Consider the following 22706-nt stretch of genomic DNA (forward strand, 5'->3'; position numbering starts at 1 on the left):
AGCAGAACATCGCCCCCCAGGCCCGCCCCCCGCGCGCGCTCCAGAACAATGAGCGCACACAACTCAGCGGCCTCCTTCGGCAGTGGCGGCGGCGGGAGCGGGCGCGAGGCACAGCGCGCTCCCAGAGTCGAGGACCCCGCTGCGCCGATCTCGAACCCGGCCTCCGCCTTGTGCGCGGCCTCGTCCCCTACGCCCATGTGGAGCATCCATTCAGAGTGGCGGACCGTCTCCCGTCAGTTTTCCAACCCCCTGTCGAACGCGTCCGCAGCGGACGCGGGGTGCTCCCGGAGACACAGCGCGCCCTCCCAACTCAGCCACGCTCCTGGCCTAGGAACTGACACAGACACCAAGGTTGGCCTCTGGGGCTTTGGCGCCCGCCTCCAGACCGACCGGATCCCTATGCCTGCAACCCACTCGACCACCTCGGACGGAGCCGCCCCAGCCTCTAACTCGGACACCAGCAACCCCCGGGCATCTATACAAGGATCTGTCCCGCCCTCAGTATCCCCCCGATTGTCCCGACGTCAGTCCGCCCCACCCTCAGTACCCGACTCCACCCGGGTATCAATACCAGGAACTTCTACAACCAAGAACTCCCTGCGAGGGTCGGTACAAGAATCCGTCTCGCCCTCGATGCCCAGCTTCCTCAAAATACGGGCACCTCCACAACCCAGTAACACTCCCCAAGTGTCACTACTTGGGTTCACCCCGCCCTCAGTATCCGGCTTCCCCTGGGGTTCGGTACAAGGACCTCCTACACCCAGTAGCTCCCCCCAACTGTCAGTACAAGAGTCCAGCCAGGTCTCCATGCCCGACTCCCCCCGGCTATCTGCACCAAGATCTGCCCCCCTCTTGGACTCTTCCCGAGAATCGGTACAAGGGTCTGCCCCGACCTCGGTTCTCAGCCCACCCGAGAGGTCGGTACGAGGATCTATCCCGCTTTCGGACTCCTCCCGAGTGTCGACACAAGAGTCCATCCAGCTCTCAGAGCTAGGTTACCCCCGAACATCGGTGGAAAAATCGGCTCCGCCCCCGGGTTCCCCGGGAGTACCAGTACCAGGGTCCGCTCCGCCCTCAGTGCCCGGCTCCGCCCGGGTATCGGTGGAGGAATCGGCTCCGCCCTCGGGCTCCCCCCTAGAGTCGGTAGAAAAGTCCGCTCCGCCCTTGGCCAGCCCCACTCCTCTACCCACGACCCGGGAGAGCCTCGACCGGAGCATGGAGAGTCAGGAGAAGGCGAATAGAGCGGGACACATGTTCGACGTAGTCGTGATAGGAGGCGGCATCTCAGGTCAGTGTGGACCGTAGCGCTAGCCTGAGGGACCCTGGCCGGCCTGGGGTGAGGGACTTGCAGCCGCAAGGTGGCGTTTGGTGGGGGTCTCCCTTGTGCATGCGAGAGTGCAACGGTGGCCGGGCCCCGGATCCTGCGAGGAGGGGGTGGGGTTGAGCCGGGTTTGCTGGTGGTGTGAACTGGGGGAGGCAGGCACAATAATTTTACTACTACTATGAAATACTAACATTTAATTAGCTCTTGCCGTGCAGTTATATTTAGCAGTTTACGTGGATTTTCTCAATCCTCAGCTGTCCTGTAAGGTGGGTACTTTATTCGTCCCTATTTTACAAAACCTAGAAACGGAGGTAACTCTGCAGATGTCAAACCACCTAACCGGGGAAGTGGCAATGATTTTCTCCCATTTAAGACCCTCACTCCTAATTCCTGAGGTAGCTGCTTTGCCTTACTGATTTCACGCCCTTTGCCCTAAACAGAACATCAGTCTACGGATTTTGGTAGTATTGAGTGTTATTCCCGTCCTGCTCTTCTCAAAGCGCTTTTCCTTAGAAAATTTGGTAACTGGAGAGGAAGGAGGAAGAATCTTTTAGGAAAAGGTTTTTTAAAAAAAAAAACCAAACGTGGGGGCGGGGGGAGAGGGGTGAGCTCTTAGTTTTAACCTACTCCAGCCGTTTTTTTTAGAACTTGCATAAAGTGTAGTGCATTTATTATCCAAAGGGAATCTCTCTGTGAAGCAGGGGCTGAGGGCAGATAAGGGAATGTCCTGTTTGTGTCTTTCCACACTGCCTGAAGCTTGCCCTGTGATGAGCCAGCTGGCAAGCCTGGGTTCCTCTGGTCCTGGCTTGGGTTTGTAGCTGACCAGCTGAGTGATGCATAAGGCTTTCCCAGATCTTCCTGGAAACCTCATCATGATTGATATATTAAATTTGTCACTTATGTTGTCATAATTGGTAAAATGTCTGAAATTTAGGAATTGTGTTTCAGCTCTAGCTAGAGTCCCACACTAGTCTGTCCACAACCTGGGAGAATGTTAATCATTTCTGAAATATACCTGCAGGATCTAATTTAGAAAGAGGGAAAAATAAGGTGGGAGAGAGTAAGTAGAGTGCCCCAAAGTAGCCATTTTTATGTATAATCCTTTTGAGGAGACTCTTTTGGGTGAAGATAGCTTTTGACTTGGCCTGTTTTGGATAACGGTCTTAATCACCAGAGAAGAGATTGGCATGAGCTGTTGCTTTGACAACTCCAGCCAGTGCCAACAAAAACATGCATGTATGTGGGAGCATCAGGAAAGCAGAGCCTGGTGGAGAGTACGAAAAAGAAGTATTTCTCTTGTTTCCCTTCATTCATTTATTAGCTTATTTATTCATTCAACAAACACTTGTTGACTGCCTGCAATGAAGTGAACTGGTGTTTCTAAAAGCCTAGTTCTTGTATGCGAGCCTCCTAGACGCAATGTGATTGTTCATCACTGGAAAATAAACATGATGATAATGTGTTGTGTAAATTGATTAGGAGTTCTGTCTCTATTCCCATCTCTATACCATTCATATTTCACAATTCAGGGTTCTTTCTGGGATTTTATTCTTGTCTTTTTCTTGTTCTGTGTTCCAGTATTCCTTAAGGAGCATTTTGTCTGTTACTTTTTCTCTGCCTGATGACTGGCTCTTTCTCCCTTTCCACACTTTCCTCCAAGTAGTTGGTCGTGAGCAGAATTGGATTTACCATGTAGCTGATGATGCTTATGCTGTATGGCCTTACAACTGCAGGTCCCTTCTGGTTCTCATTCTAAATAAATAACCAGTTTCATACTGAATCTTGTATTTGTCTTTTTGCATTCTTTTTTTTTTTTCTTGAAGAAGGCACCCGAATTATATAAGCTTCAGGCTCCTCAAAACCTGGATCTTTCCACGGTCACTATTAATTATTAATTTGTTCATTTCCCCTTGGGGGAAGAAGAGAGCATTTCTTGCACAGTAGTTCACACTCCTATTCCAGAACCCAACTTCCACTTCATCAGTGACAGTGGAAAAGGCACTGGGATTCCTTTAATGTCATCTCTTATCAGTCAGATTTGATTTTAACACCCAAACTGACCAGAAACATTGCTCCCTGGCTGTGGTGTCTTGCCAGATGGTTCACAACTAAAATGAAAGTAGATGCAAGTCTGGCTTAGGATAAACCCTGGACACAGACTGGGTGTTTCACGAGCAGGTGAGAGGCATTACTTCCCAAGGGTTCTCGAGCTCAGAAACACCTCATGTTTGTGTGTGCTTAGCAGTATCCCATGAATTACTTAATAGTCCCCATACCAGTTTTAAATGCTTTTGGATATTTCTTCTGTCAGAACTGGCACATTTTAATATGTTACCTACATACTTATAATATATGGCCAATACTTTGCATCTGCAGTGTTATTCCTATTATATAACAAAATAGCTCCCAGAAGCGTACAAATCCTCAATTCCTCAAAAGCCGTCCATACGAACAGAATTATCTTTCATTTTTTTATAACTATCTCTGCACAAAGAATAGCAGCATCTTAATGTATCTCCCTTTTGTCATTAAAAATCATGGAACAGCATGTCTTACAGCCACGAAATCCCTTTTTCCTCCCACTCACCAATTAAGTAATTTTATGTACTCTATTAGTAATTGAGAAGGGAAGCCCCCACCCCGCACTCATTTGTAAGTAGTATAATGGTGTCTTCAACATGCTCTGGCCCTTATCCATCATCCATCATCTATCACCAAGTCCTTTTTGGAACTTCTTTCATGCCTTCTGTGACACTATTGGATCCTGAATTTTTATCCCACACTGATTGCTCCTTTTCTGTTCCTTTCATTGTGCCCATATTCTTGCGACCTTCTACTTTTGAAATGGCCTCGAGGTTCAGCTATTCATCACTTTGGGGCTCTTATGCACTCTCTCCCTCTCTTTTTCGTTCTAGGGCCTCACCTTTCCCTTTATCTATAGGAAGCTCTTAAATCTCTAGTTTGAATCCTTTACTTTCTCCCAACTCCTGTCCCATAGCTTATCTGCTCTTGGGTATTTCACACTTGACTGTCTTATTCTTACTTCATATTCAACATGTTCAAAAGCCTCCTTGCCCTCCAACCTAGCTTCTCTTCCTCACTTCCTTGACTCTGTTCTTGGGACCACCATCCTTTCCATCATTTTTGACACATCCTTCTGTTTTATCTTCTACATCCAGTCAACAGATCCTTCTAACTCCTCCTTTGGCTGTTTCCTCTCTTGTGTCTCCCCCATCCCCCGGACAGACCCTTAACCCCTTCAACTCACCAGGTTATGACCATCTTCCCAGTGGCCACACTTTGGCCTCTCCCTTCATGTCCATCCCAGACTTGATTTTTTTTAAACACTTCTTTCATCACCTTGTTCTGCTCAGGATGTTCAATAGTCTATTGCCAGCCTCTCAAGCTCCACCCACCCCTCCACATATCTAGTCCCACCTTGTTGGACCAGTAGCATTTCCCACCATCCCTAACATAGCTTTAGTCACACTGCTCTCTTGTCTTCAGTGCTACACCATGTTTATTTTGTCCCTCCATTCCTTCCCTGTTTTTGTTTTTTTCCTAACACGGAAGTGCTTCTCTCTGAACATTTACATCCTATCCATTCTTCAATACCCAGTTAACGTTCTTTTCCTTGATCGTTCTGGTTCTCTTGATTTTTCTCTCCTCTTGTGGAGCTTGTAATCTATATCTGACCATTTGAACTTATTTTATGTCCTATTTCTGGATGTTATTTTAAATATAGCAGTTGAGCCACTGACTTTACATGCTACTTCTTACTTATAAGCTGATACAGATACAACAAGTGACAGAAACCCAGTGGTATAAGATTTTAAAGTCTGCTCCTAGCTGAGAATTTCTGAATTAGCTCTCTTTAGGGAGAGAGGATAAAAGGAAAAGAGAGGGGGAAAACGCCCACCTCCGGGGGACAGTGCATACTTCAGAGTCTTTGGGCCAAAGGAGTTTTTAAAAGACAGTCTAGTCCAATCATGTAAGATTTTAATCCTCTCGACGGCATCTCCTTAGTAATTATCTGGTTGTAGCTTTGAACACATCTAGGGAAAGGGAATTCTGTACCCCTCAAAGCAGCTCATTATGGGTAGGGGTGGCCCTGGGGCCTGGACTCGTTCAAGCATTTTGGGAGCCTCTACCGTATGCCAGGCAGTAGCTAGATCACGGGGCAAGAGGTATATAATGAGTAAGAAGTGTCCTTGCCCACAAGGTGCCCCATCCTCTTGCAAGAAGTAATCAAGTGAGAAAATAATTGACATGCATAGAATGAGAGAAATATTAATATTATGAATCTGAAGAAAATGCCAGGACCTTGAGAGATAAGTATGATTTTAACAGGTAGAGATAAGAGGGTGGAAAAAAGACACACCAAATGAGAGTATGGAGGAGCACAGATACGGAGTCAGGAGGCCCTAAGCCATACATGAGTAGTGTTTAATTTAAACCCATGACAAGAGTTCTACTGGAGGAAAACAGTTGCCTACTGTGCCTCTAGCGATGTGATCCTGGTAGTTACTGAGATTACCCCAGTGTGCCACATCTGCCCCACAGTTAGCCAGGGCACAGTGAAAACACTTTCATCATAACACTGGATAGTCCTGGGTGATTAGAATTTTTCCACGTTTTTTTGAAATTAAATTCCAAGTGTCTTGGAGAGAGAGCTTTTTCCAAATAGTGACTAAGCAATAGAACCTCCCTATATTTGTATCCACGAGCTGAGCTCCACTAAAAGAACTGAGAGCATAGCCGCCCAGAACACTGTGCTGTGTAAGAGCAGCTGGGATGGAATCTTTCTCATCATCGGAGACAGAAAAGCCATTTCGCAAGAAGATTGACTAATGTTCTGAATCCTGCCAGCGAGTCCACAACATACCACAGTTTCCCTTTTTGCTGAAATACATCACCCTGAAGAATCATTTCTGCTAGGAGTGTTTTAGGCATTTTAACTCAGAACTTGGCAACACATACTGTACAGTTTTGTAGTGATTAAGGAAAGCTTACATTAAAAAATATGCCACTTGGTTTCAGTGCCTTGGTTATTTAGGTACTCTGAGGTTCACTGCCAGCTAAGCATGAATTTTCTGTCTTTCAGAACACTTCTTGGCCCTAATTTTGTTTTCTCAAAAATAAGCGAGGATTCTTTTACTCTATTAACTTTTAATGTTGAAGAAACAATACAAGAATTACATTTATTTGGGTTCTGATTCTTTGATATCTTCATAGTTGAATGAGCTTTGGGGTTTATCTGACATTTAATGGGCAGTTTTAGCATTTGGCCAATACTAATTGATATGAATCTATACATAATACTCAGCTAATGTGAAAAATATATTTAACAATAGATCTAGGGACTTCTCTGGCAGTCCAGTGGTTAAGACTCCGTGCTTCCACTGCAGGGGGCATGGGTTCTATCCCTGGTCAGGGAACTAAGATCCCGCAGGCCGCGTGGTACGGCCAAAAAAGGAAAACAAAACAAAACCCAATAGATCTAAGTATAGTATAATTATATAAGTATAGTATAACTATAGTATAATTGGATCATAGAGACCAATAATTAAGAAAAGGAAATGTGGAGGTCTGTTATTGGCAAATATTGGGTCATACGATCTTTGTACAGGTGTGACATACACATATTTTACATATGATAAATCTTGCCAGTATTTGGATGCAGGTATACCCAGAAAGACTGAGGTAATATTGTAGTTTCATGTCACATACAGGGGTTTGCAAGAGTGTAGACATCCAATGAGCCCTGGTTTGAAGACTACATTTGCATGTATGAGGTAGATTTCATAATGACAGTTACTTTTCATTTTAAATTTGAGTGATTAGAACTGCACAAAATGAATCATAAGAAGTCAGTTACATTTTTAAATGTTGTAAGTGTTTGAGACAATTTGATTGTTAGGACTGCTTTCTCCTTTTATTTGAAAAATGTTTTACAGTTTACCAGCAATTTTTGTTTTCCTTTGGATAATCTGTTCTTTATTATGTTGTCATCTAGTCTTATGAATTAAGGCAGCTTCAAATCTTTGAACCACAGTTCTGTCATCTGTAAAATTAGAGGTTGGATTAAGTTATGTATGATATATCTTCCAGTATCTTTTTCAGTATAGTTGGCTTCCTGAAGGTCTATCTCTTCAGCTTTCTCTTTTGGACCCTCTCCCCAACACTTTTTCCTTCCATGTTGTATTCTGGAAATGGTTTTCATCATCCATCATACTGACATCCTACACTAACTTAAATCAGGATCTGGGTCTGCCTTACAGGTGCTCATTCACACCTTTTCCATGGCTCCTCTGAGCCTTAGTTTAAAAGCCCTTTTCTAGTTGTTGCCAGGCCAAAGGAAAGAAATCCCACTTTACAGCAATATTCAGTTGATTTATTAGGTAAGACTGTCAATAAGAACATAAAAACCAGGTGATAAGCTTTGAGAGTTGAGTTAATTACATATTCACCATGTTCAAGGGTCACAGAATTGCAGCTTATAATAGCTCAAAGGGACCAAAACGGAGGCTCAGGAGGGTCAAATGAATTACCAAATGCCACAAAATTCTTAGTGGCATAACTTGACCTTGGAATATACCCTGCCTCACTTAGGCTTGCTTTATAGGCTCATTCATAGAACTGCAGTAAACTTTTATTATTGTTTTACTTTGAGGCTTGATGCTCTAAAAACTAGTGGCTGTTGTTTCACAGTAATTCATATTTTAGACTATATTACATCGCATGTTACTGCTTCATGAACATTTATTTATTTATTTTTTTGGCCCCCTGGCTTGCAGAACCGTAGTTCCCCGACCAGGGATAGAACCTGTGACCCTGCAGTGGAAGCACGGAGTCCTAACCACTGGACCACCAGGAAATTCCCCTGCTTCATGAACATTTAAATTTAAAAATATTAGGCACCCTATTAGGATGGATGACTTTTATATGAAGGATTTATTTCCTTTTTGGAAAGTCCATTCCTGGTGTTTTTAGGACAATGTATAGCAATTATTTGAATAGTTTAGATCAGTGGTTCTTAACCTTTTGGAGCAAATGTCCCTTTGAATATCTGATGAAAGCTATTGGACCTTTTCACCAAAAATCAAAGCATATTTTTATGCATAGACTTTTTTTTCCCTGCACCAGGCCAACATCTGATATTATGGAAGTCTCTTAATTGTCACTGTTCCTATAATATAAAGATTTAGGGCTGATACTGAGACTCACAGAAGTGGTGAAAAATAAGAATTCAAAGGATTTATTAGGTCATTAGACAGTTACCAGTAATGAATATGTAAATAGACAATAATAAAAACAGTCAAGACATCTAGGCTGAAAAATAAGGCACCTGCATTTCCTGCCTTAAGACCATGATAAATATAACAGTGAACTTGCCATGTTTTGAAAAGAAAGAATTTGGGGAGACAATATTGGTGAAGAAAATGGAAGGCTGTGGTGGTCGATGTGAGTTTTAAATAGTTTTCTAAGATTGGTGTTTACAGATTTTACTTATTGAATTGAAGCCATCGATATTAAATACACATTTCAATTTAATATGCATTTGTAATTACTTTATAAAGGTCATTGGTCATTGAAGGCATCTGACAAAATTCAGACCCAAATGGAGGAGTTAAGTTCTCTTAATTTATGTTAGTCCATTTGTCTCTCCAGTGACCGTGTGAGGCATAGGACCCCTCTATGTAGCAGGGGTTACAACCATGAACCTGAAGTGCCCTTGGTGTTTGAGGTTGGTTCAGGGCTTCAGTGGTGGCACAAAAAGGGAGAAGGAAATGACAGACAGGAAAGGGTTTCGTGGAGGAAATAATGCTTGAATCCACAGAAGTGGATTCCACAGAAGTGCTGTGGATTTTGGATAAATTCTGAAATGTAACAAGGATGACCTTTCAGGTGACTTTTTTTTTTTTCAGATTAAATGAGTTAGCTGTGAGCTGTGGCTTAAGTGAAAGACTTTTTTCTTGCATGTCTGCATGTATTCTTCATTCATTCATTTATTTATTCATTCAATAAATATTGATCGAGCACTCATTATGTGATTTGAGCAAAATTTATGGGTTTTGCTTTTTTCCTTCTTTGGGAACATTGCTTCTAAAACTTTAGTATGAACCATTGTTTGACTGTACTTTTAATTTTCCTTGGAGTATTCAGTCCAATAGTCCAAATGTGCAGTTATATAAGAATTCTGTTGGTCAGAGATCACTTCACTGAATAATAGAAAATTAACTTAAAATATTTAATATGTGATGTACAGTATACACATTCATAGGTGGTGATGAACGTCAAAGTTGAAGAAAAATACCACTTTAAGAAATAAACAGGAAGAACTAGGAGAGCCAGCAGAACATAAGCCATAGCTACACTAAGGCTTTGCTTCAACACTTAGCTTGTGCTCTAGGCATTGTTCACTTGGGACCCTGCCCAGGTGAGTTTATTACTGTAAATATTTGACAGTATTTTAAGAGCTGAAACAAGCTTTCCCAAAGTGTATTTTTTGAGATGTAATTTTTTTTAAGGCAAAAGGTGGAGAAATGCTAAGTTAAACGAATCTCTTCACTGCAGGACTTATCAGATCCTTTAATATGCCAGTGTGCACCATAAACTTCCCAGAAGGGGAAACAGCATATGTCCCAACTTCCATGAACATTGATACTTTTCCCCAGAGCATCTTGAGGACTAGTATTCCATAAAACATTTTGGAAATTGCTTCCTAACCACAGTGCATCCTAGTGTGCAGCATCTGAGGATAGCAGTGTGGAGTGCCCTTGGTGTATTTTCAGTTTCAGTGAAAGAATGGGGCAAATAATGAATTAAGGAGTAATTGCATTCCCTAAGTTGTGTGAGATCCATTTATCTAAAGTGAAGATGAATGCTGAACAATAATCAAATAAATTAGGACTGTCTAGACAACGAGTCTGTTGAATTCAGGGCAAATTGAAGTTAATTGTTAGCTTTTATCTATTTATCATTTGAGACAGTTCTGTCTTTTTAGCTTATCAAAGGGATCAGAAGATTTGGCATTTTCAAAAGCAGGTAATTATTTCTCTGAAAGGAAGCACAAAATACAGATGGATATAGATATAGGTAGGTGGATAGATAGATGATAGATAATAAGAATGGCTGTATTGTATGTATGTATGTATCGGGGACAAGTTTCTGTGCACATTGATATTCTCCATTCTCTTTTGCTAAAAAAGCGTAATACTGGTTCAAAGACCAGAAAATGTACTAGTAGTATTAAGAATCTGCGAATTTACTTGGGCATAAAGGTTTAAATGACCAGGCACCCTGTCCTTGTCAGTCTTTCTTAGTTGCTTGAGATAAATATAATCTAAGTAGCATTAGAAACTTCCCCGTTGCCCTCATCCAGGTGAGCATGGTTTTCTTTTCTTGGTATGTGGTTCCTCTGTTCATTGCAATGAGTGTTTGAGCACCTGCAGCACGGTAGGCTCTATTCTAAGGATGCAAAGGTGTCTAACACATATAACACACTAGTTAAGAGGCAGATCTCTGGGCAAGGGGTCATGTTGCCTTGGACAAGGGTAAAAGGCCACAATGGTTTGGACAAGAGTGGCTAAGATTGCAGTGGTTGGAAGCAGCAGATGTATATAGAGTGCCAGGTGGTGATGTGTGCTAAGAAGAAAAATACAGCAGCTTGTGACAGATGATTATATCACTTGTCTGTATTGAAAGTGGGGTCACTGGACATTTTTCATGAGGAATATGCTACATTTCAAGGTTTGTTCTAATCATTTGTTGTAGAAGGAAAATCAATAATTGAACTGGAAAGGGTAGCACGAGTCAAGTGGACAAATTTCTCTTTTTTCATAATGTGAATGTACTTGAAGAAGTAAGGTAAAGGAAAGAGCCCTTGGTGAGGTAGAGAAGGCAGGGGTACAGATTTTTTTTTTTTTTTAATTAATTAATTTATTTATTTATTCATTTTTGGCTGTGTTGGGTCTTCGTTTCTGTGCGAGGGCTTTCTCTAGTTGCGGCAAGTGGGGGCCACTCTTCATCGCGGTGCGCGGGCCTCTCACTATCGTGGCCTCTCTTGTTGCGGAGCACAGGCTCCAGACGCGCAGGCTCAGCAGTTGTGGCTCACGGGCTTAGTTGCTCCGCGGCATGTGGGATCTTCCCAGACCAGGGCTCGAACCCGTGTCCCCTGCATTGGCAGGCAGATTCTCAACCACTGTGCCACCAGGGAAGCCCAGGGGTACAGATTTATAGCCCAGGAAGCAAAGCACCATTTCGTCAAAGCCTTCGTTGCTGATATTAATTCCTTCTCCAGGTGTGCTGTGTGGCTTAAATCATTTCCTATCCCATTTCTGTGGGGATGTAACCATCTCAGGACATTGGAAGCACTGCAGAATCTGTGGAAACACAGGTTCCATGGGCAGTGGCTTTAAGAAGCTGGAGCTTGGTTTGAGGTTGCCATGGCAACAGCACTGCTGGCTGGATACATCATCTCACCCAGGCTCTCCTGATCTAATAACCAGGATTAACAATTGCCTGAACTCTCATATGAGGTGTGCTTTTAGCAGACTTGGTTTTTTTTTTTTTTAAGCCTCTCTAATAAATCCATTAACGTATTTTATGTTGGTTTCTCTAAAACCCAAATGGTTGAAGAGAGAGAAACCAGAAGAGGAATTATATTGTTGTTTTTTAAAATAAATTTATTTATTTTATTTATTTATTTTTGGCTGCATTGGGTCTTTGTTGCTGGGTGTGGGCTTTCTCTAGTTGCAGAGAGCGGGGGCTACTCTTTGTTGCGGTGCGTGGGCTTCTCATTCTGGTGGCTTCTCTTGTCACAGAGCACAGGCTCTAGGCGAGGGCTTCAGTAGTTGTGGCTCGCGGGATCTCGAGTGCAGGCTCAGTAGTTGTGGCGCACGGGATTAGTTGCTCCGCGGCATGTGGGATCTTCCCGGACCAGGGCTTGAACCCGTGTCCCCTGCACTGGCAGGCGGATTCTTAACCACTGCGCCACCAGGGAAGCCCATATTGTTTTAAACTCATCATCCCTATTTAAAATACTTAATTGCAAAGTGATTAAAGTTTCTCTTGTGCCATAATCTGCTATTTTCCCTTTTTCAGGTTTTTGCATTTTGAAAGTGATCAGATCCTTATATACATAATAAGGCTTTAACAAACTCTGCATTTAGCTTCTCCAGGCTCTCTACTGTCACAGAAAACCACAGGACATTTGGGAGTTCGGGGCTCTTTTCCTCCTAATGGGCTCAGTTTGCCATGATTTGGGAGAGGAAGAGCTCTTGGTGCAGGTGCAGGGATATTTTGCCAGTGCCCACTTAGACCTCTTCCTTCAAACACACCCATGGGAGATTCACAGGCTAGACACTAGGACACTTGAGAGTCTAGGACACCAATGAATCTCATACACTTGCCGATCTAATAGACTCTCTCCCAGACTTGTTTACCCTTCCCCTCTCTTACCTGAGGCCAGGAGTCTATAGATCTGACAGTGTGTGTTGGAGCCAGCTTCTACTGTCAAGAAAGGACTGATCCTGACTGTACACTTCTCTTCCCAGTTTCGCGGTCAATGATATCACATTGGTAGTAATCACACTGGTGATTTTGAATCAGCCATGCTGAGAGTGTATATACACCATGGAAATCCAAATGCTGCAAATCAGGAGTCCCCTCCATCCTCTGAGGCCAGGGATGGTTGTTAACCATTTACCAGCATGCCCCTGTGCTAAACCCTTTCCCTGTCTTGGAGGTGGGGAGGGGTGCCAAGAGAGGTGAGTGGGAAGCAGGCTTCTTCTATTGTCCTAGGTTCTATGTGGCCATTAAATGATAGAAAATGAATGACAGGAAGAGGTATAAGGCACAATGCTCTCAGCTTTGGCTAATCTATATGTCTTTGGAACAAGATGAAATAGGTTTAATATGAGATTTTCTCTTTTCATAACAAATATTTGATTTGAAAGTAAAAAAATATTTGATTATAAAATCTGTTTTTTAGTAGCTACATTGTATTTGGTGACTTACCTTCAGACTTAAAAACCTTTTCTTTTCTGACAATTTTATCCCATTTACCAAAAAAAAAAAAAGACAGGCTTTTATTTATTTATTTTGAAATTTATGTCAAAAGCCCTTAAACTAATCTGTGGAGTTGACATACGATTTTTTTTCTATAAGTGATTACTGAATTTTGTAGTGAGGGGAGGGTAGAATGCATAGTGATACACAGAATAATAACAAAAAAGAATTGAGGAATATAATTCAAGATGCCTGCTTCAAGATGTAAGCAGACATTATCTTAGTTTTTTTTTTCCATTCGAATCAACAGACAGCCACAGTCGATATATTAGAAAAAGCCTTTCTGGACTGCAAGTGTTTGCCTGTGCTTTATTTATGACTTACTGAGTTATTTATTCAAAATTAGTTATTAGTTATTATTCAAAAATAAGGGCTTCCCTGGTGGCGCAGTGGTCGAGAATCTGCCTGCCAATGCAGGGGACACAGGTTCGAGCCCTGGTCTGGGAAGATCCCACATGCCGTGGAGCGACTAGGCCCGTGAGCCACAACTACTGAGCCTGTGCGTCTGGAGCCTGTGCTCCGCAACAAGAGAGGCCGCGATAGTGAGAGGCCCGCACATCGCGATGAAGAGTGGCCCCCGCTTGCCGCAACTAGGGAAAGCCCTCACACAGAAACAAAGACCCAACACAGCCAAAAAAAATAATAAATAAATAATAAAATTTAAAAAAAAAAAAAAAAAAAAAACAAAAATAACTTTTTCTAATGGCATCTTGATTGTATTTCCATATTCTGTATTTTCTAGCTTTAAATTATCATGGAAGTTCCTTATCAGTCTTCTTCACAATAAACATGCAAACTGAAACATTAGCCCCCCCCCAATTTATTCAACATCTTAGAAAAAATATTTTTCTAAATGACTTAAATCTTCCCCTTTCAAATTCCAAGACCTTTTGGAAACCATTTTTCTGGAATCCCTTTTAAATGTTTTAAACATGTTCCTTATTTCTCAAACTAAGAGCTTAAACTTTCCTTGCCAAGATAGGGCCAATCATTTTCCTATAATGCAGAGACAGCCATTTTTTTTTCAGCTTTTTTTTTGTTTGTTTGTTATTTTGGGAATTTTTTTTTCAACATCTTTATTGGAGTATAATTGCTTTACAATGGTGTGTTGTTAGTTTCTGCCGTATAACAAAGTGAATCAGTTATACATATACATATATCCCCATATCCCCTCACTCTTGCGTGTCCCTCCCACCTTCCCTATCCCACCCCTCTAGGTGGTCACAAAACACCGAGCTGATCTCCCTGTGCTATGCGGCTGCTTCCCACTAACTATCTATTTTACATTTGGTAGTGTATATATGTCCATGCCATTCTCTCACTTCGTCCCAGCTTACCCTTCCCCCTTCCCCGTATCCTCAAGTCCATTCTCTACGTCTGTGTCTTTATTCCTGTCCTGCCTCTAGGTTCTTCAGAACCTTTTTTTTTTTTTTAGATTCCATATATATGTGTTAGCATACGGTATTTGTTTTCCTCTTTCTGACTTACTTCACTCTGTATGACAGACTCTAGGTCCATCCACCTTTTTAATTTTGTTTATATCCTTAAATGCCAAAGTGCGAAATGACCTTTGTCACTGGTGTGCTCATTTGTCCTGGCTCAGCTAGCCCTGCTTCCCTCTCCTCCTTTAGCCTCTGGAGTAGTGTTTATTTACTATTGGCACTGAACCCCACTCACCAAACTTGTTTAGAATTACACATTAGATTCAATTTTATTAAGGCTGCAGCCTTATAAGTGAGGGTGTAAGAAGTAAAAATTTTCACTTTTCAGGAGACTTTGCTGTGGGCATATCAGGCACTTGGTATCCTTATCTGGAATATGGGGTAATGAAATCTATTCTGAAGAATGGTTGTGAGAGGCAACAGGAAAGGCACCTGAAATTGATCTGTAGGATGTAAAGTGCTACACCAACTGCCAGGCTGCCTCTGGGGGCTGGACAGCTGCAGGTCCCACTGCTGCTGGAATTCAGAGCCACCTCTGCTTCTCTTTAGAAGAGGAGCTACTCGAGTAATTCTAGCAAACCCAAGGGTGATTTTATCTATCTAATTGGTTTATGGTTAGATTGACTAAGGGGAACTGGGAAGAAATTCAACTTTTTGCATCTTGAGTTTCTCTGCTTTTAAATATAGAGTGGTACTTTGAGCCTAAAAATTATTCATATCTTTTGACCTAGTAATCTCCGTTCTAAGACTTAATCCTACAGAAGTAGTCAGACATAACAACAAAGATTTATGCATAAACATGTTTTTCATCACACCTTCATCCTTTTTTTTTATGATGGTCAGCAGAATAAGCCTTTGGCTGTGTCCCAGAAAACACATTGCACCAAGGTTTGCAGACATTAGTTTGCATTTATTTAAACTGTCATGGGATGCCTTTCTTTGTAAGCAGATTCCAAATATTCGTTGCACACCTAAATCTTGGGTGGGTGTCAGCAATGTAAGGGTACACTGTACTTGAAGGAGTCAAAAATGCATACAAACATTAGCAGACAGCAGTGCTGGATATTATGGTTTAGCCTCCCTGCATTTTAGATCTTACAGACCCAAACTCATCCTTGACTCTGGCTATGTATATTTCATACCATTCTGTGTATGAACAAAATACTGTTGTCAGTCTGGCTCCTCTGAGAGCAGACATCAAGACATAACTAGCCATGTAAGAGGTTTATTGTAGGAAAAGCTGGTGAAGAATAAAGGGGAGAGAGAGCAGGAGGAGGCAAGTTGTTTTAAAAAAACAAACAAACAGAAAAACCCAGGGTACTCCTGTATAATTTCCTATAATCTAGATTTTGTTGATTGCATCCCAGTGATATTATTTAACATGTTTTTCTGGCCCCTAAGTATCAGATCTAGAGGCTGGATCACATTAGAATTTAGTTTGTTTGCTCCTTCCCTTTCTCCCCACCCTCCCTCCCTTCCTTCCTTCCTTCCTTCCTTCTTTCTAACTACTTCATACATGGTGGTATGTGCTTCCATTAAGAGGCAGGTAACATCTGGTTATCTCTCTTTTTTTTTTTTTTGTCATGTTAGCAGCTGTTGACAATCATTGCACCAGATCTATTAATTCATTAGGGGTTGCAAAATGCTGATGTTCTAATTATTCCTGTCTTCACCTATTAGCTAGCATACTTTTATACAGCGAAACCTCCCTTTGTTAGCTATTTGGTTGCTTCGAGGTTTGGTGCAAATAAGGAGGGTAGGATGAATGCCAAATTCTTTTTTGTTTTTTTAATGATAAGTTGGTTCCTTAGCATTCTCCAAAGGTGACCAATGAGAGGTTTTGTTTGTTTGTTTAGTATTATTATGAGTGGATTTAAGCCATTGCCTTTGTTATTTTTTATTTATTTATTTATTTATTTTTGGCTGCGTTTGGTCTTCCTTGCTGAGAGCGGGCTTTCTCTAGTTGCAGCCAGTGGGGGCTACTCTTTGTTGCGGTGCACGGGATTCTCATTGTGGTGGCTTCTCTTGCTGCGGAGCACGGACTCTAGGCACACGGGCTTCAGTAGCTGTGGCACACGGGCTCAGTAGTTGTGGCTCGTGGGCTCTAGAGTGCAGGCTCAGGAGTTGTGGCACACAGGCTTAGTTGCTTAGCGGCATGTGGGATCTTCCCGGACCAGGGCTCAAACCCGAATCCCCTGCATTGGTAGGCGGATTCTTAACCACTGTGCCACCAGGGAAGCCCCGGTTATTTTTACTTGATACTCAAATTGTTCCATCTCTGCCAGTGGGAGTTCACCTAGGTAGGTTTCTGAGGCTTTTTGTCACACTCCTCGTGGTCTCTGTTAGCCTCCTTGCTTTCTGGTGGCTTGAGGTTCCAGACCCATCTTGTACATTTCCTGCCTTAAATTTGCACTTAATTTCATTGTTCTTTCATCTAAATTTCCTGATCTCCAGGCCCAAAACCCTGGATCTCAGTGACAGCAGCCTGATTACTCATTTGCTTTATTCCGCATTACATACATAATGGCCTCAAAATAATAGTTCTAATCCTAGCACCCACAAAATGATTACTGAACAAAATGTTTGCAGCTCTTTTTTGTCTTTAGGATATATACCATTAGAACTGTCAAGTTACTGAGTTTTAAAATCACTAAGAATAGTTCCTCTCCTCAACCCCTGGTATACATATTTAGGTATCATTTGTATCACTTTACTAATCTTATCCCTGGTGTCATTCTTCTTTCTCTTTCACCCTAATATTCTAACATTTTTTTTTCTCCTTGAAGTATGTTTATCTGTGAAGTCTGCTTCGTATTTTTTGTAATAGGAGGATAAAGATAACTAGGTATAAGATAGCATTTGAAGTGCAAAAATGTATTGATAGATTTAAAAATGTGTATACAGACATTTATTTCCTTACTCTGTGAGCTGAGCAGTCCCAGAAGCAATGATAGCCCAGTAGTGATGGGCACACCTAGAGCCCAGATCTTGATTTCTAATACTGTTCTCCAATAAAAGGAACCAAGGCTCACTGAAGAAATAGCTGACTGTAGGGCTGGGCAGAGAAAGACAAGATGAGCCTGGAACATCTCTTAATGCCAGAAAGTAAGGAAGTGCTCAAACACACGCATACACACAAAATGATGAAGGCACGTCAAAGGGACACAAGAGCCTCCCAGTGACCAAAGCTGAAACAATTTGAGCAACAAAATAAATAACATAGTATTGAACTATAACCCAAAGTATAAAACAACTATGTATGACTCCATAGGGATATAAGTCAGTGGTTAAGTAAATAAATAAATGGGAGAGAAGAGGCAAATCTCCTGTGCAGATGAATTTCAAATCATTTATGTCAATACTCCACCCTCAAGGAAGTAGGACATACCTCCCTACTTCTTAAGTGCAGGCTGTACATAGACTTCCTTCCAAAGAATATAGCATGGACGGGGAAAAAAAGAATAACTTTACAGTGGAGAAACCTGGCCAACATTACCTCAGCCAGGTGAGCAAGATTAACATCAGTGATAAGTCATGTTGATAGCATGCACCCTTGATATAATGTTAATCCACAACATTTTCCTCTACTTTTCTGGTATTACTATACTTTTTTTTGTTTGTTTTTTGCTTTTTTTTTTTTTTGGCTGTACCGTGTGGCTTGCGGGATCTTAGTTCCCTGACCAGGGATTGAATCAGGGCCACGGCAGTGAAAGAACCAAGTCCTAACTACTGGACTGCCAGGGGATTCCCTTACTATACTGGGTTTAAAAATCTATCTTTTATGAAGGTTTTTGTTTATGAGTGAAAGCCTGTACTCAGCTTTGAGCCAATAAATAAAGTATGAAACATGGTTCCTGCCTTTGGTAACTTTTAATCTAGCGGGGAAAACATGATCTAGCAAGCATGTAATCCAGGTATAAATGATAGGAGGTCATTATAGGGGGGTTTTAAATTGAGAAAAGCACAGAGATACTGGGGGCTGGTGTAAGCCAGGGGGAATTTCCAGGAAAACATACTTCTATTTATACAATCAGGATTTCTAGAAGAGTGGTGTGATAAGGGTTGATTTAGGGATTCAACAAATTCCCTTACATATGATTATCACCAAAACCCCCAAAATATATTTTTTAAATTATTACATTTTTTCAACCAACCTTATGATAGATAATAAAATTAACTTATGATAGATAATGTAATATATGCTAGATTATAAAATTGGTGGCTCAGTTCATCACAATGTGCTCAGAATTTATTAGATAGCACAGTCAATGAATTGTGTCTGATACCTGCATTTATATTATATGTAGACCTGTTTAAATGTTGAATGTTTCACATGTAGGTGTTAATATGTTCCTTGACTTTGTTTTCCTTTTTTTCCTTTTAGGATTATCTGCCGCCAAACTCTTAGCAGAACATGAAGTTAATGTTTTGGTTTTAGAAGCCCGGGACAGAGTTGGAGGAAGAACATACACAGTGAGGGTAAATGATTTTAATACTTACATATAAAATCTCACACAAACTAGAGATGGGGGTCACTGGAAGTCACAGAGCTGGAGGAAATCTCAAGAGTTTCTGCAGTTAAGCCGTTGGTCCTCCATAACCCTAAACTACTGCATTAAATAAGTATCTGTTCTTTTCAACAAGCACCCACCAAAGAGTGACAGCTTCTGACCTTCAGTAACTTACATTCTAGTGAAGAAAACAAACGTGAACAAATAACTTCAATACAGCGTCATCATTTCCATACTAGAGACCTAAATAGAGTAGATAGCGTCTCAGGTGAGGTTACGGTTTGGCTGGACTTGAAGTGACTGTACATTCACCACACACACACACACACACACACACACACAGAGAGAGAGACATACACACACAGTATAGGTTCCTTATTTATTTATCCAAGAATACACAACTTAAAAGAAGTGTGACCACAGTAAGCAGAGGCAAATGTAGCATATTTCTGTGTAGCTTTTTCCTTAGTCCTTGTTCCCTAAGAGGTGTGCTTCTCAGGTGGGGTCAGCTAGACATGAGAAGGAAGCCCAGTTTTTGCTACATCACTGCCTTTTTGTGCTTGGGCTTACATCACCATTTTGGAAAAATGCATGCTAACTGGTGTTTACTACTATTTGAAGAAATGGTTGCAGGATGTTGAAATCTGGAACTGATACACAGGGAAGGATGTAAGGTAGAAAGGAAATACGGACAAAGATGGAAGTTTGGGGAACATGCAGATTTAAAGGGGGTGCAGAGGCAGAGGAGCCAGAGAGAAGCAGTGGAGGCTGGGGAGGAAGACCAGATTAGGACGGTGCCATGAAAATCAGCAGAGGAAAGAGAAGGGATGATAAATCGAATCAGATGCCAGGGGCATTTGACACAGGATGAAGGCTGAGTAGGGGCCCTTGTGTTTGGCATTTAGAAGGTCACTAATGAGCCCCTTTGCTAGAGCACAGAAACAGAGCGTTAAAGGCTGGGGATTGGCAGTAAGGACAAAACCAGACTGTTGAAGTGACTGGAAGGAGAGGAAGCATCTATCTAATTAGAAGACGTGTCAGATTTATAACAGAATGGCTTATGCAGTGATAATAACAATGGGTTAAGCAATACAAACATTCAGTTATTTTACATAAGAAGAAGTCTGGTGGTAGGTAGTCCAGGCTGGTGCAGGGGTTCAGCTTTGTCATCGAATCTTTAGGCTCTTTCTGTCTTTCTGCTCAGCCATTCTTTTCCTGTTGGCTTATTGCCTAATGGCAACCAGATGGCTGCAGCATCTGTCAGCATCAAGTCCTCATTCAAGGCAGGAAAGAGCGTGAAGAGGCGGCCCCAGTCTTATCTGCAACAAAGCCTTTCTTTTACCAGAAGACCCCAGCAGACATTTGCTTTAGTCTCATTGGCTAGGTTTGGGACACACAGCTACCCTGAGCTCCTACGGAGCCTGGGAAAGCAAGTCTTTAACATTTCCGGGCTGCATAATAGAAGCAGGCATGGGAAAGGGGGAATATAAATGGATATGAAATAGCCAACCAACATCTGAACTAGGATATGGTACCAGCCGTTTCAGTCACACCAAGCCAAGCTCCCCTTCTGTCATTCACTTTCTGCCTTTTTAGATGTACAGGGATGTATCATAAGCCTATTTTTACCTTGCTCAGCTCTAAGAGTACCCTACAGCCTTGCTACTCAAAGTAACCTGTGGGCCAGCAGCCTCGGAATCACCCTGGAACTTGATAGAAATGCAGAATCTCAGGCCCTGCCCCAGACCTGCTGGATCTGACTCTGCATTTTGATAAGATCCATAGGGGATGCTACAGAAGTGCTGCTCTTTGGTGGATGCTCGCTTGCTTTAAATTAATGTGAATCCAGATTAATTGCATTTGGAGAATTTGAGTACCTCCTCAGATGTAGTCCTCTGGGAGGCTATTGGTCTGGGAGTGAAGGAGACTGGGATTCTGGCCCCTGTACTGGCCCGACACACTGTCATACCTTGGGTAAGTACTCTTAGCACTTTACATGTCACTTTTCTCATCTGGGCAGTGAGATATAATCTAAATGTACTTGAAGCTCCCTCCAACTTCAAGTTCTAATGGAAGGCAATGTGTTGTAGTGCAAAAGAAAGATTGCATATTCTGCCTGTACCAGCTTGTTAGATATGATTCTCCTGTCATTTTCTGAAAAACGTTCCTTTATGTTGAGATAGGTATTAAGTTGTCCCTTTGCCCTACTTTTCTTATCTCTAAAACCTTTTGGTTATTAAATAGGAGCATCCGTCGTGTTGCGGATTTTTCAGTTAAGAACAAGTTTCTTTGTACAAGGGAAATGAGAATTCCAACATGCTTATCCCCATCTATGCTATTGTCCCAGGCTGCTTTTTCATGCTACATCATTTATATATGTCAGCACCATACAGGAGCTATTGCGTATTAGGCATCATATTAAAATTCCCTTTAGGTATGTGAGAGAGGAACTCTGAAATGCTTAGAAAGTAGGACTTGACATCTATAAGATTTCAAATAAATAGAAGGGAAAAAGCGGGGGGGTGCTTTACAAAGCAGGGACAGAAATGGTATTTAACCAGAAACTGAATTTAATATTGTTACAGTTGCTTCTACTAGCATAATCAATTAGGATTTGGGGAGGAGATGCCATAAAAATTACTCTGGATCTTTAAGTATCGAAATGTCAAATTTGATATTGTCACTTGGCAACTGTTCAGATAGATCTTCTATTTGTTCAGAACTTCCCAATTTTTCCTAGTGTGATTCCCCCATAATTCTTCAGGACCAAATTAATTAAGTTGAAATGCCTTCAGGGCTACCACAGGGTTGGTGTATTTGTTTCCTAATATAGTTGCGTGTTTGTGGCCTCTTCAAAGGCTGAATAATGAGATCAAACGCAAGCTCCTAAAGACTGAGGGGCAGCATAGCAGAATATGGTATTACAGTTCCAGTATCTTCATGCTGAATCTGGGGCACCTCCTTTCAAATGTTTCGACTTTGTAAAGAAAATGCCTCACGCTTTTTACTACTTCACTTAGGATTATTTACTTTAAATAGTGTCTGTGTTCTAAAGACATCTTTTTTGGAAACTCCCAAGAGTTCTATTACTGTCTTTGTTAAATTTTATTGGAATACTGACTTCAGTTTTGTGCTTCCTGTCTTGAAAAGGATGTTGGAGACTAGAGAAGGTTTGGAGCACAACACCAATAGTTAGTAAAAGGGAAAGTTAGGATTATATGAGGGACAGATGAAAGAAGTCAAAGGAACACATCACTTCTGGTATTATGGCAGAGTGGAAGCCTGATTGACTCTCCCTCTTAAAATAAAATGCTGAATAAAATATACTGTGCTGCCCTGAAGTTAGAAGTTTGCAGA

At 41.7% G+C, this 22706-nt stretch overlaps 1 protein-coding gene across 1 annotated transcript in view; it reads left to right on the forward strand.

The window, feature by feature from the left end:
- The first annotated feature begins 1180 nt into the window (after positions 1 to 1180).
- Positions 1181 to 22706, forward strand: part of MAOA (monoamine oxidase A) — a 73625-nt gene continuing 52099 nt past the window's right edge. Inside the window, exons 1-2 of the mRNA XM_061179497.1 lie at positions 1181 to 1288; positions 19223 to 19317. Coding sequence (XP_061035480.1) covers positions 1216 to 1288; positions 19223 to 19317 — 168 coding nt within the window. The 5' untranslated portion in view covers positions 1181 to 1215. The remainder of the gene's footprint in view (positions 1289 to 19222; positions 19318 to 22706) is intronic.

The sequence above is a fragment of the Eubalaena glacialis genome, chromosome X, assembly GCF_028564815.1.
Source record: "Eubalaena glacialis isolate mEubGla1 chromosome X, mEubGla1.1.hap2.+ XY, whole genome shotgun sequence".
In the NCBI taxonomy this organism is placed as follows: Eukaryota; Metazoa; Chordata; class Mammalia; order Artiodactyla; family Balaenidae; genus Eubalaena; species Eubalaena glacialis.